Raw genomic sequence first — 12,819 nt, forward strand, 5'->3', positions numbered from 1 at the left:
ACTGCCTCCTGTCACCTGCCCCAGACACCAGGGGATGCAAAATCTCTTTCCAGGGTTTCCCTGAGCCCTTTGTCCCCAGCCATGGTGCGGGGTCATCCCTCCTCAAGCCCCCGCAGCAGGGCAGGTGGGGAGCTGCACCAAAAGCTTCTTTGCAAATGCCCCATGGGCCCAGCCAGCCGTAACCTCCAGGCTTCCACCCGGGGCCCCCTGGTAATCCTGACAAGCCCTCGCTGCAGCAGGGAGCTCCAGCCTCCTCCCAGCTGGCTGCAGCCGCTGGAAAGGGGCCTTGGGAACCAGTCCCCAGCCCACTGGAGGCAGCAGCAGCCAGCCCCGAACCCCCTTTGCCCCAGTCCAGCCAAGTGTCTTTGGAGAAGCCGACTGTGATACCTGTGAGCATCTGCCCTCTGCACTCAGCCGCTGCCAGGTTTCCTTCACTTAGCCCTGCCTGCAGGTTTTGGGATGGTCTCTGGGTGTTGCCATTGCTGCAGGGAGCAGGATTTGCCCAGTGGGGACCCCAGCCCTGGGGCTGAGCGCTGTGAGCAGGCATGGAGGGGACTGGAGGGACTGGGAGCTGCCCCTGGGGCTTCTCCTCCTCCCCAAGGGTGTCCCCAAGCCTCTCTGTGGCTGTGACCACGGAGCAGGACTCCTGGAGCTCCTGGCACTTGAGGAGCACAGTGGGAAAGAGACCTGCACGCTTTCTGCTCATCCCAGCTGTCCCCATCAGCCTGGGGGCTTTCAGCAGGTTTGGGGATGGACCTGGGGCTGGAGATGGGTCCTAGTCCAGGGAATCACCACCTGCTTTGTTCTCAGCGACGTGCAGGGGCTTTCCCACATCTTTGCTCAAGCTTTGGGGGTTGATCTGGTTGCTCCGGACAAAACTCCAAGTCTCTGGGGGTGGAAATCCTCTGTCCTGGAGCCAGCCGAGGGATGTGTCCCCATGGGACCCCACCCTGAGAGCCCAGTGGCTGACAGCGAGCGGCACGGCTTGAATAGCCCCCGCTGGTGGCCACGCTGGCTACTGGGACAGCCTCCCACGGCCACACAGACTGCGCTGGCCTCCGGGGTGGATGCATCACTGAGCCTCTTCCAGCGCTGTCCCAGCTCCCCAGCGCTGATGTGAATCCAATGGCATCTCCGCTCGGAATCAGGGCTGGCACCCGGCCACGCGCCGCACGGCCCAGCACCACACAAAGCCCCGCGCACGGCTGGGGCACAGTGCTGCAAAGCACGGCTCCGACAAGCCTCACGAGCAGACAGGGCACAGCTCAGAGCCAGACAGTCCCTCAGGAGGGCAAAGCATGGATGGGACAGCTTCACAGCCCTCTCACCGTGTGTGTGCATCCCCCAGATCCCACCCGCCCGCTGTTGTTCAGGGCATCGCACGGAGGCACGCATCGCCCAGCTCACCCAGCACAGCCAAAGCTCCCCTTCCCCATCAGCTCCCTGCACAGAAATTCATGTGTAAACAGCTACAGGGTGCACAAACGTGCTTTGCACAGAGATGTCCAGCACCCGGACCCACGCGTGTGCCAAAGCTCCCTCCAACATCCGAGCCCGAGGCTGCGGGTGCCCTCCGTCCCTCCATCCCTCCCCTTGCTGGGGGCTGGTTTGGGCACTCCCTTCCAGCGCAGAGCCGCCATCTGCCCTGTCCTGTCTCCTCCCCTCTCCTCCCCTCTCTGCACCAACTCCCACAACTCTGCACAACTCCTTCTGATGGCCAGGCAGGGCTCCAGGCGTGCAGACACCCAGGCACGGCCAGAGCCCCCTCTCCGAGCCCCCCGGCCGGCCGCTCCCTGGCCGCAGCACACACGCGCTCACGCGAGGACGACAGCGGAGCCACTGCAGAGGGACACAGCTCCACGGGAACAATAGCAAATGCATGCAGCGAGAGGCACACACACGCACACCCTGCACTTCTCCCAGCCCGGAGGCTCTGCTCGTGCCCAGGGACGGCTGGCAGCGCTGATGTGCGACGTGCCGGCACGCATCGCCCGGCCCCACTGATGCCATCCTGGCCCCCGAGCTTTGGGGGCATGCGGGGATGCAGCCCCTCGCTGCCACGGGAGAAGGGGCTGGCTGGGGACAGCCGCTGCTGAGAAGCCCCCCCCCCCAAACCCAGCTTGACATCCCTCTAATTTGCAGCCACCCTGGTCCCGATGAGACCACCGCTTCTGCCGCTGCTCGTCCTGTGGGTGCCGTTGCTCCTGGGAACCCTGGCAGAGGTAAGCCCTGGTTTCTCGACCCCCCCCCTCCATCCCCGTTTGTCCATGCAGGCTCCTGGCTCCAGGCTTGCTGGCAGCAAGGGGCTCGCATAGTCCTACCCCGCTGAGGAATGACGGCATGTTTCTGGGCTGCCTCTTCCAGCCGTGCAGCTGCACCAAATTAGCGACGTTTGCAATTACGAGCTGGCTCTTTCCTCCGCTTCCCCCCTCCCTCGCCGTGCCCTCTCCCGGTGCCTGGGACCAGAGCACGCTCCTGCTGCCACGGCTGCGTGGCTGCTGGCCCCAGGAGCTGGGGCTGCCTGCTCCAACCGGGGGTCCCCAGCCCCTTCACCCCCCTCCTCGCACACCCGAAGCAGTGCAGGCACTGGAGGGGACGGACAGAAATGAGTCAGCCAGCGGAGCCGAGGGGGAAATAACTCGAGAAAGATGATTGCTCCTCCGCGGCTTGTTGCGGGACAGGGAGTGGGCAGAGATATTTCCTTTAATGTGGAGGGAACTAGCCTCAACCTAAAGCAGGGCACACCCTGCAGCCTGTGGGGAGACGGGTGTCCTGCCAGCGTGCTCAGCACCCGCCGTGGTCAGAGGGGTGCTGGGTGCTCTGGTCCTCGCGGGCCAAGCCCTCACCGTGCAGCCTGCAGGGGATGGGGTCTGGGGTCCCTCTGACCCCCCCATCACGGCAGGGAGGGATATGGGGGCAGGGAGATGGCCAGGGCCATGCTCAGAGCTCGCTCACTACCCAGACCTTCCCCTTGCACCCTGGCTGTTTCGGTGGGGTGTCCTCGCCCTGTTTGCGTGGCACTGTGTAGGTCTGCAGTCCCACTTCTACTCGTGCTGGGTCTCAGCCCTGGCCACCCCACTTTGGCCACGTCTCACCGGTCTCCTTCTGTCCCCCTAGGGTGAGGGATGCAATCGGACAGCACGGGCAGGGGCGGAGGGCCAGGATGCACCCGGCGACAGAGGTAAGCCGAAGCAAAGGGGTCCCCGGGCTGTGGAGGGTGGTCGTGGTGCTCAGGAGCAGGGAGATGAGCAGATGTGATGGGCCAGGCACCTTGGAGTTTGGAGTAGCTTTCTAAATGTGCTGCTTTAGACTTCTTGTGGTCTGCAGATTGTGACCGGGGAAGGGGAGGGAGCCGGCCCCATCTCCTTCCAGCAACCAGCCTCATGGCAGCCACAGGAGCTCTTGCAGCAGAGATGAGCTTCAGAGGGGCAGCAGGAGAGATGGACGAGGCTCCGAGCTCCCTCCTCCCCACAGAGCATCAGCAGCAGGGACACAGCTGTGGGTGCCCTGCATGGAGCCCCTGCAGCCACCCAGGCAGGATGGTGCTCCCCGCTGTGTGCTCACCGGTCGGGGCATGGGATGGAGCAGGACATGGCTCTCAGTGGTGTGGTTAGGAGGGTTCGTGTACGGAGTACGAGTGGTGTTGTGATCACGTCCTTGGGGCTGGAGGATGTCCCCTGCATGTGCTCGCTGTGGGGCGTTTGCACTGCAGAGGTGAAGAAGACGACTGCCGAGATGAAGGCAGGCAATTCAGGCTGTCAGAAACCTGAGCCAAGCAGGCAAACATGGGTGGAGAGCTCATACCTTCATGAGCTGACAGGGATCCTGTGGTGAAAAGCCAGCCCTGCGACCCCTGTGCAGGGTGAGATCCCTGTGGCCATCCCTGGGAGGAACCAGCCCTGCCCTGAGCTCCCCATCGGCATCCCGCTGGCCCTTCCCAGCAGCCTGCTCCCAAGTCTGTGCTAGAACTGCTCAGGGCAGGTGCTTGAGGGCCTTTCCCAGGGAGCTGGCTGGGGCTACGTGCTGCCCTTGTGGCCGTCTGGTTTTCCCATGTGCATCCATCTGCTGCATGAAGCTCTCCTCGGCGTGGTGGCAGGCACTAACTGCATTTCCTGCATTTCATTGCACAAAGTGGAAATTGCTTGCAGTTCTGAGAGTGTCACGCCTCCCTAGCTTTGTAGGAAGGGCACACGCTGCACCTGAGCAGTCCCAAAGGTGCTCTTGGCCCTGGGGCTCACCCTACACCACTCTTTGCTGAGTAAAGGCAGCCCCAAGCAGCTCTCTGGGACAATAGCTGTGCTTGTTTTGAGCTTTTGTGCCCTGCCAGATCTCAAGCAAGCCTGTTACAACATGTTGCACATCATAAATTTGAAGTGCTAATTCTTACACAAATGCCTTATTAGCACTCGAGCTGCTCTGATGTCTCCCAAAGGCTGAAAGCCATGGAGAGCTCGTCACTTGCAGCGAAGCTGGGGACGGGGAGCGCGTGGCAAATCTGCTAGCAGAGGCACGGCGAGGCAGAGACGGAGCCTGGCGGGGTCCTGCTGCCAGCTTGGCCCCGACAGACAGGTTGTGTCCAGCTCCTGTTTGTGCAGGTGGCTCCTGAGCAGCTCTGAGGGCGGGGATCCGATGCCAGTTTTGGCCACCGACCCCACAATTAGGCAAAACCCCGTGTGCCACTTCCTCATCCCCAGATGCACTCATCTGGACGCTACAGCACCGGTCCTGCTGCTGCGGCACGACCGAGGTGGGGACACACCTGGGCAGGGCACTGAGCAAACCCACAGCCCCTCCCCGTACACAGCACCCTGCTCTGCCCAAATCCACGTCCCCTCCCCGTACACAGCACCCTGCTCTGCCCAAATGGGACTGGTTTTTCCCCAGCTTTGGGTCTGGTTCACCTGGGTGCTGCAGAGACCTGGGCTGATTTCTTGGCTCTCCCAGCCCAGGTTCATTTTGGCTCCATCTCAGCTGAGGTCTCAGGGCAGGAGCCTGCCCCTCTGCTCTATCCAGCCTGCTCACCCCGGCCATGGTTTTGTTTTTGCAAGCTGGGCCCAAAGCACTTCAACATCAACCAAGAAAATCCTGTAAGGTGAGGAGCAGGGCATTCTGCCTCCTCAGGGCAACTCTTCTGCTGCAAACGTGGGGCTGTCTGATCAAAACAAGCGATGGCCTGCAGCCTTTGGAGTCCTTTTGCAATAGAAGGGATGCTCAGGACCTCTTTCACGTGGTGCATGGGGTTTTCCATACCTTCTTGCTCCTGCAGGGATGCTCCTGAACCTCAGCGTGAGTGACCACGGCCAGTCAGACTCCCTCCTTCTCTCCTGGGATGAGCCGGAGGGGGGTGCCGAGGGATATTCGCTTGCCCTCTCGTCCCTGGGGTCGGGCACGCTGCTGCAGAATGGATCTGCGGGACCCAACACCACCAGTTTCTGGTTCCACGGGCTGACCCCTGGCACATACTATGAGATCGAGGTGACAGCCATGCTTGCCTGCATGGACACCGCCAGGGAGATGGTCACAGCGCAGACAAGTAAGGGGTTCGCTTGGGACTGCAGACTCAAGGGGTCTGCGTGCTCCTGCCAGGGATCGCCCCACTGTTTTGGAGGGTGTGAAGCACAGGGTGGTCCTGTGAATCCATGGGGAGGTTGGGCACGTCCTCACAGCTGCAAGGATTAGGATTCTTCCCTGATCCCCAGGGCCCATGTGGTCGCTCCTGAATCCATGTGGAGGGTTGGTCCTACCCCTGCACTCTGAAGTTCAGGCCATGTCTCCTGGGGTAACACAGCTAGTGATGGAGTAAGGTGTGATGAGGACTCTGTGGAGAGCTGAGGGCTTGCAAGAAGTCATGCCTGGAGGTTTAGGAAGAACTACGAGGAAGCAGCATCTGCTCCAAGATTTGGGGACATCCCTGCCAGTCATTGTCAGACCAAGCCTTGTCCTAGACCCTCCTTGGCTCATGTAAAGGAGAATGGGGATGACAGCAGCATCTCCGGAAGGTCCTTGAGTAAATCAGGTGCACGTGGAGGTAGAAAAACTGCAAAAGGCCAGCAGGGCTGAAGGGCAGGGCTCGGCCAGGAGAAGGGATGGTTTCAGACAGCTCAGTTTGGTTTCAGACAGCATCTGTCTGATGGTTTCAGGCAGGTCGGAGTGTAGGTCTGTCCCACCAGCTCCTGAGCGAGCTGGCAGTGAGACAATCAGCCAAATCCATCCATGCCATGTCTGATTCAGGTCCCTCACCCGTCCGCAACCTGAGCCTGAGCAGCAGCGGGAGCTCGGCCGCGCTGCACGCCTCCTGGGAGCAGGCCAGCGGGCAGCGGGACGGCTACCACCTCGCCCTCTACCACAGCGACTTCCAAATGCTTGTGAGAAATGTGTCCGTCCTGCCAAACGCCTCCACCTTCCTGTTCGATGGGTTGCTGGCTGGCAGCGAGTACGCCCTGAAGGTCAGCACGCTGGCTGGACCCAGCCAGGCCAGCACCAGTATCCACCAGTGGACAGGTAGGGAGGGACTGGTTTGGCAGGAGGGGTGTAGCACATGTGCTGGCTGGGCTGGGAATTGGATTCCAGGCTCAGGGTGGGCATCTTGTGTAGGGTGGGGAACAGCCGGGAGCTTTTTGCATCGCTGCTGTGTGCTGAGGGAGGCAGAAAGGGCCACCAGAGCCACTAGTGTGGCAGGACCTTACATATCCGTCCTGCCTCGCATGACCCCACAGCTTGGGTTTCTCTGCTCTGTGGCACCACGGGAGAAGGGTAGCCAGCAAAAGGCTTTGGTGGGTGGGAGCTGCAGGGATGTTGCATTATCTGGGCTGCTGCAGGCTCAAAATATCTGGAGGAACCTCAGGAGCCCCACAGTCCACCTGGGAAGGGACACGGGCGAGAAAACCCTCAGCAGACCCCTGCCAGACCCTGAGGGTTGTAGGAGACCTTGCTGTGGCTGGGAGCAGGGTGGTGGGACCCCCCTGTTCCCCTGTGCACTGCCAAATCTCACTGCTTTCCCCCCAGCACCCTCCATCCCCACCCAGCTGAGGCTCAGCCCCGGCTCCAGCACCAGCCTCTTGGCCTCCTGGGCGGGCGCTGAGGGGGCCGCCTGGCTGCACCTCGTGCTCCGCAACCTCCTCACGCAGACGGTGACCAAGACCCTGTCGGCCAAGAGAGGTCTCACCAGCTACACCTTCCAGCACCTCCACCCAGGCACCCAGTACTGGCTGGGGCTGAGCGCCGTGGCCGGGCCCTACACCGTGGACGGGCCCAACGCCACGGCCTGGACGTGTGAGTAAAGGTGGACGGGGCATTGGGGACCTCGGTGGCCTTGCTCTTCTCCTTGCCTCTGGTCCAGCTGCTGAATGTGGAGGTCTCCTGCCACAGCGCTTTGTGTAGAGGGCAAATCTGCTGCTTGGATCTGATCCTAAGCCCCCCCAGGACCCAGCTGTGGGGAGCTGTGATGGCAGAAAAAGGGGACGGAGCCCGTGGGGTGGGAATGTTTGACGACACGTGAAGCTGGAACAAGCCTTAGGGGAACACAGACACCCAGTGCAGGGGAACCATTGCAGAAAGAGGGCTGCAGTCAGGATGGCCCCCAGGGAATCAGTGGGCAGGGGACAGCTCTTGAACTGAGCTGAGCCAGAGGTTTCTGGAGGGGAATGGATCTTTGGTTCCCTTTCAGTGCTGTCACAAGCATGCTCTGGTAGCACCAGATAAATTCACCCCGATGGATGCTTCTGATGAGGCGGGTGCTGTGCAAACACAGCCACAGAAGCAAAATCTGGTAGATCAAGACTCTGAGGGTAGTGCTCCCAGACCCCAGCCAGCTGCCCCATCACCCCCTGCCTGCACCTTCTGACCCCAGGTGATGGCCCCAAGAGAGGGTGGCTCCCCCCCACGGCCCTTGTTCGCTGCCATCGCCGTGTCCCTAGCACTGGGAACAGGGCTGGCCCCGTATTCACTCTCCCAGACCTTCCCAGGAAACCAGAGGAAAAATGGAGAGAGCGATCCAAGGCCTGGACAGCACAAGGACTCCTGAAAATGAGTTCAGAATGAACGCCAGGCAAGCGCCGGCTCTCTCTAGTGATGAGCAAATTAGAGAAATGCCAAACTGCAGGCTCAGGAGAGCTGTGCCCAGCGGCTCGTCCTGGCCCCGCGCCGCTCACTGCCAGGCACACGTGTAAGGACAGGGTGCCACCAGACTGCAGGTCTCCAGCTCTGCCAGTCTGGGAAGCCAGAGCCTGCTGACTGCTGACTCCGCAGCTGGGATTTTGGAAGATCTCCACACTCCCAGCTGGTTTTTTTTTCTGCTCTGGAGCGAGCCTGACTCAATCCCCGCAGTCGCTGTCTGCAGCTCTGACCTACCCGTCTGCACGGACATCCCAGTGCCAGACGAACAAGCCAGGGCAGCCGGCCAGTTCGATCCAGGCCAGTTCCTGGGAATATCAGCAAGCTCATACAACTGGAGATGAAGGGGCCCTTCAGGAATTTCACAGCAGGGCTGCCAGCTTCATCTGAGCTCCGCTAAACCAGGAATGATTGCACTGGGGAGTGGAAACAGCATGCTCTAAAACGATGTCTAAGGCTGGATGTAACCCTGGAGACAAGGAAATAGGGAGAGAGGCTCCAGGGTACATGGGGAGATCTTAGGGTCTTGCATGGCACCTGCTCACACTATTGCTTTTCTGTTTTGACCGAGCAGTGCAGGACTGTATGCCCTATATGCTGGTGTGCCCAACACCTTGGTGCTGACAGTCCTAAATTACAACCAAGACAGCAAGCCCTGGGTTTTGGGTCCAGAGCACCCCATAACCTTGACCACCACCCTGTTCCCTTCCCTTCCAGACCCCCTGAGCCCCACCAATGTGACCCTGAGCAATGCAGAGGAGCAGAGCTCCTTGCAAGCCCACTGGAGCACCCCGGCAGGAGAGAGGGACTTCTACCTGGTGACGCTGCGGGAGGCAGAGGACGGCGCTCCGGCAAGGAACATCTCCGTTGGGGGAGACAGCGGTCACGTCACTTTCCATGGGCTGAGCCCTGGGAAGCAATACTCTGTCCAGGTGACAGCGGTGGCTGGCCCTTACCGGGCTTCTGCCCACAGCGCAGCAGCCTGGACACGTAAGCAGAAAGCCAAAGTGTGTTTTTTTCTGGGGTATTTTTGGTGCCCTGTGGAGGGGCTGAGCTCTCGCATGCAGGAGGCTGGTGGGCCAGCAGGGGGGATTGAAGTGGGGGCAGAAATGGATTTAAAAGACGTTTAGATGTAGAGCTTAGTGGTATGGTTTAGTGGAAGACTTGTTAGTGTTAGGTCAGAGGTTGGACTCGATGATCTTGAGGTCTCTTCCAACCTAGAAATTCTGTGATTCTGTGATTCTGTGACATTGTCCTTGTCCCTTGCAGAGCCACTGGCACCATCGGGAGTGAGCCTGTCCAGCCTGGGCAGCCCCTACAGCCTGCTGGCCAGCTGGGAGGAGGCAATGGGAGAGGGCTACCTGCTGGCCCTAGGCCCTGTGGAGCACCCAGGGGAGAACAGCTCGGTGCTCAGAGGTGTCACCAACTTCACCTATGAGGGCCTGCGCCCTGGGACCCTCTACACTTTTGAGGTCAGCACTGTGGCTGGCCCCTACACATCCGCACCCCGGCGCGTCACCAACTGGACATGTGAGTCTCACCATGGCCAGCCCCGGGGTTCCCACTCGGTCCTGCCCTTTTCCCTCTTGTCGTGCCTCAAGGCGTGTCACAGCATGGGAGTTTTGCAACTTCACCCCATAAAAAGTCCCTCCTCAGCCCCGCTTTGGTGGCACTGCTAAGGTTGGATCTGCCCCGAACCACCTCTCTGCTGCCCTGGTCCACATCATTTCTCCCTCCTCCAGCACCAGGGCAGCCCTCTCCTACCATGCCAGTTTGGATTCTGTGCTGGTCCAGTCTCTGTGCATGTTCCCCCCCTGCCAAACTGACCTGTGGGTGTCAGCGGGGCTGATGGTGGCCCGCTCAGACCCCACAGGTGGCCAGAGGACCCTGGTGTGGGTGCTCCTAGTGAAGGGAAAAGCATCTGGGGCTGCACCTCTGCCTGGCGACCCCAGTTTAGGAGCAGCTGTGACTTTAGCCCTTACCTGTCCTAGATCCTTTGCCCCCGGAGCAGCTGACCCTGAGCAACCAGGGCCACAGCACCTCTCTACAAGCCTCCTGGAGAGCAGCTCCTGCTGGCAACACCGGCTACACAGGCACCCTCCGGGAAACCAAATCCCAGGAGCAGGTCGGGAACGTGTCTGTGGGGAACAACTGGACAAACATCACCTTTGAGGACCTGGTCCCTGGGCGACAATATACACTGGAGATGGCTGCTCTGGCTGGGCCCTACAGATCCAGCGTGCGATCAGCGACCGAGTGGACATGTGAGTGCGTAACGCCCTCCCCAGCCCTCCTGCAGGCTGCAACCAGGGCCTGGCCAGGGAGAGCAGAGAGCTTGTGGCATGGAAGCAAGGCAGAACGTGGACTGTGTGTAGCAGGGACCCAGGGGCAGGGCTGGACAGACAAAGAACGAGTGGAAGAAGCAGCAGAGCCCCAGGTTGGCAGCAAAAGGGTCCTCAGTGCAGGACAGACCCATCACAGAATGGGAAAACATTACCAAATGCCACCCAGCAGGCAGGGTGGGGACGCACTCCCACGTCTGTTGTAGGGCAGACTATTATTAATGAGTTCAGACTATTCTGGGGTTTGATTTGCCAGGGCTGGTGACCAAAGCCCACTGGGCACAAGCAGCTGAGGGTGCCCAGTATGAGTGCATGCTGGCAGAGGGCCCTTTTTGTGGTCAGCTGTTGTATTCCCAGCTCCTTTCTGAAGCTGTCCCCCAAAACAAAAAGGCTGTAACTCGTCCTGGGGCAGCTCCTGTGCCAGCCCATCGCCTGCACCACGACTGCTGCTCACTGCTTGCTGTTTCCTCTCTCAGATCCACTGGCTCCATCTGGCGTGACCCTGACCAACACCCGGCGGCCGCTGGGACTCTCAGCCTTCTGGGACAAGGCTGCTGGCGACGTGGACCAGTTCCACCTCCAGCTCTACAGCAAGAGCCATCCGATGCAGAGGAACATCTCCGTGGGGCCAAACACCCACAACTTCACCTTCCTGGGGCTGTCCCCCGGCGTTCAGTACTTCCTGAAGGTGACGGTCCTCGCTGGCCCATACAGGTCCTCGTCACACTTTGCCACCGAGTGGACATGTGAGTGAAGAGTGGCCCCAGCCTCCTGCAGGGACAGGGCAGCCTGGTGCTGCCCGCAGGGCTCGCAGTGACATGGACGTGCCCAGGCCACCTCTGGAGGGAGGCTCCAGGGAGAGCTGTACGATCCATGCTCCTGGGAATGGGAGCGTGTGTCATGAGCTAGGTGCTGCGTGCTGGCTGCTGGGCCTCCAAAAATGCACCCTGGGGACGTGCACGGGCAGCTTGCACAGGGAGCCAGCAAGGGGCGAGCTGGCAGTCAGCTGTCCACACTTCTCCTTTAGCCCTGTGCAGAGGTGTGGGCTGGGTCCTGACCTCTCCATCTGCTTCCCTTCACCAGCTCACAGATTTCCGCGCTGTGTTTCCTCCTAGATCCCCTGTCTCTGGCTAACGTGAGCGCACAGCCTGGCCGGAGTCCCCAGGAGCTGCACGTGAGCTGGGTGGAGTCAGGCGGTGGCAGAGACCACTTGGTACAGCTCTCGGTGGCCGAGTCCCTGTCCATCATCAGGAACGTGTCTGTCCCCCGTGGAGTCACCCACCTTGACCTGGAGGGGCTGGTGCCGGGCTCCCGATATCGGGTGGAGATCATTTCGCAGGCTGGGCCTCACCGCACCTCCTCTCAGACTGCCATCGGCTACACAGGTAGGGAGGCAGCCCCTCTGCGTGTCCCAGCCCCTCTGTGTGTCCCAGTCCTGGTGGCCAACCTGGCGAGGGGCTGGGGGCCAAAGGGAGCCCCAGGGCTGTCCTGCAGCAGGGTCCTGTGCCCACGTCCCTGCAGCACCACTGGTGCCTGTCTCCTGCTCAGGATGCTGGGACCCGCACTCATTCTGGGCCCAGGGGTTCAATGGGGCACACTGGGAGCCTGCCCCACACGTTGGGACAGGGACTCTGGGGCCATGGTGGTGACTTGTGTCATCACCTGGGATGGAGGGAGCAGCTTGGACCTGGGAGCAACCTGCTGCTCTCAGCCCTTTTTAGGCAACATTTTCATTGCTCGCGGTTCTGCAGCTCCCAGTTTCATTCCCAAATGAGCATCAGTCCTGAGCATCCCAGGTTTATCCCCTGTAATGCCTTTTCTCTCCTGCAGTCCCACTACCTCCACTCTCCCTATCAACAAGCCCTGTCGGCACTACCTGGGCTCTGGCTGTGCACTGGGAGACCCCTCCTGGGCAGAGGGATGGATACCTGCTCAGCGTGCACGAGGAAGGCTTGTCCTCACCTGCAAGGAACCTGGAAGCAGGGAAAGACAGCACCAACATCACCCTGGGGCGGCTGGCACCAGGGACTTGCTACCTTGTTGAGATCTGGGCAGTAGCCGGCCCCTACCGCTCCCTCCCCAGGAACACCTCTGGGTGCACAGGTGAGCACCCTCAGCACCCTCAGGTGATGCAGGTGGGGGAGCTGCAAGGAGCCCCAGGTGGGATGGGATCTGTGTTCGGAGGAGGACTGGAGGGCACCGTGGTCTTTTTCTCAATGTTGCTGGCTTGCAGTCATCTCCTGCCTCTTGCAGCCTTCTTGCACCAAGGGGCACAGGGCACTTTCTGGGCTGTTGTGCTGGCTGCCCGGGGAAAGCAAGGCTTTTCTGGAGATTTTGTTGCATGTTCAGGACTGGACCTTTTTTT

General features: G+C 60.7%; 1 protein-coding gene across 1 annotated transcript in view; it reads left to right on the forward strand.

The window, feature by feature from the left end:
- Positions 1–1,884: 1,884 nt before the first annotated feature.
- Positions 1,885–12,819, forward strand: part of LOC309887169 (receptor-type tyrosine-protein phosphatase V-like) — a 31,913-nt gene continuing 20,978 nt past the window's right edge. The window contains exons 1-11 of the mRNA XM_082778680.1: positions 1,885–2,222; positions 3,118–3,181; positions 5,267–5,533; positions 6,232–6,501; positions 7,006–7,272; positions 8,830–9,102; positions 9,382–9,642; positions 10,104–10,376; positions 10,931–11,200; positions 11,570–11,839; positions 12,285–12,557. Of these exons, the coding sequence (XP_082634806.1) occupies positions 2,157–2,222; positions 3,118–3,181; positions 5,267–5,533; positions 6,232–6,501; positions 7,006–7,272; positions 8,830–9,102; positions 9,382–9,642; positions 10,104–10,376; positions 10,931–11,200; positions 11,570–11,839; positions 12,285–12,557 (2,554 nt within the window). The 5' untranslated portion in view covers positions 1,885–2,156. The remainder of the gene's footprint in view (positions 2,223–3,117; positions 3,182–5,266; positions 5,534–6,231; positions 6,502–7,005; positions 7,273–8,829; positions 9,103–9,381; positions 9,643–10,103; positions 10,377–10,930; positions 11,201–11,569; positions 11,840–12,284; positions 12,558–12,819) is intronic.

Source organism: Aythya marila (genome assembly GCF_965140915.1).
Source record: "Aythya marila genome assembly, chromosome: 24".
Lineage (NCBI taxonomy): Eukaryota > Metazoa > Chordata > Aves > Anseriformes > Anatidae > Aythya > Aythya marila.